This window comes from Sinocyclocheilus anshuiensis, unplaced genomic scaffold (assembly GCF_001515605.1).
Source record: "Sinocyclocheilus anshuiensis isolate Anshui unplaced genomic scaffold, SAMN03320099.WGS_v1.1 C32245168, whole genome shotgun sequence".
Classification (NCBI taxonomy): domain Eukaryota; kingdom Metazoa; phylum Chordata; class Actinopteri; order Cypriniformes; family Cyprinidae; genus Sinocyclocheilus; species Sinocyclocheilus anshuiensis.
Genome location: NW_015613506.1, coordinates 1 through 802, shown reverse-complemented (window position 1 = coordinate 802; position 802 = coordinate 1). Strand labels below are relative to the sequence as shown.

Here is an 802-nt window from a genome sequence, read left to right as displayed (position 1 = left end):
GTGTAATGCATGTTTGCAGACTCACAGTGGGATGTTGTAGGACACTCTCTGGGCTTTGATGAAATCTTTTGGCTGGTGTTGAGCAATGACGTGCCAAGTAACTCCGTTATTGACGCTGTACTGGAGAAGCACGGCCCGGTCGACCGTATCCGCCTGATCCAGTGCAGCGTTACAGCTGTCTGTTTGCGACACGCTGCCTATCTGCAGCACGAACATGATCTTACTGGAGGAGAGAGATGTTGAGAGGATGGTGACTGATTGTATCTATGACTGAAATGAGCAAGAAAACAAAAGGATGACTTGAATATTTCTTGCTGTACCTAGCACGGGTCAGATCCAGAGGTCTAGTGATGGCTTGTCTGATCGTGCAGCCGTTGAAGTACAGCGAGTCCCCGTGAGCGTGAGGAGAGAGCTGACCGCATCCGCTGCCCACGCCGCCGCCCTGAATCAAACTCCAGCTCTCCTGAGACACCGAACCAGACTCAAAGTTATCCTTTATAGAGCTGGGCAGTTCACTGCTGGACAAAGAGCAGTCATCACCTGAGAAAGACAAAACCTGTTCCTGTTTGTTCTGTTGTAAACTTCACGGAATCACAGAGTTATAGAGAACTGATGCCCACCCTGATGGCCTTCGTCACAGATGCAGACGGGTCCGCTGGTACAGTAGCCGTGACCGCTGCACAGTCCAGGACACGCTTCCCCGATGTACACGTGATCCACGGCCCAGCTGTAGCGCTCGCCAGGGGCCTCGTGCTGGATCCAGCGAAACTGTGTCGCACTGAAGACATCAAGGAGAGTCAGA

At 52.4% G+C, this 802-nt stretch overlaps 1 protein-coding gene across 1 annotated transcript; it reads right to left on the bottom strand.

Moving 5' to 3' along the window:
* Window positions 1–21: 21 nt before the first annotated feature.
* Window positions 22–792, bottom strand: LOC107682472 (reelin-like; the record flags this gene model as incomplete). The annotated part of the gene is made up of 3 exons (XM_016478697.1): window positions 22–223; window positions 321–540; window positions 621–792. Coding segments are annotated over 3 exons (594 nt in total), but the record flags the coding sequence as incomplete, so codon positions are not given.
* Window positions 793–802: the final 10 nt, after the last annotated feature.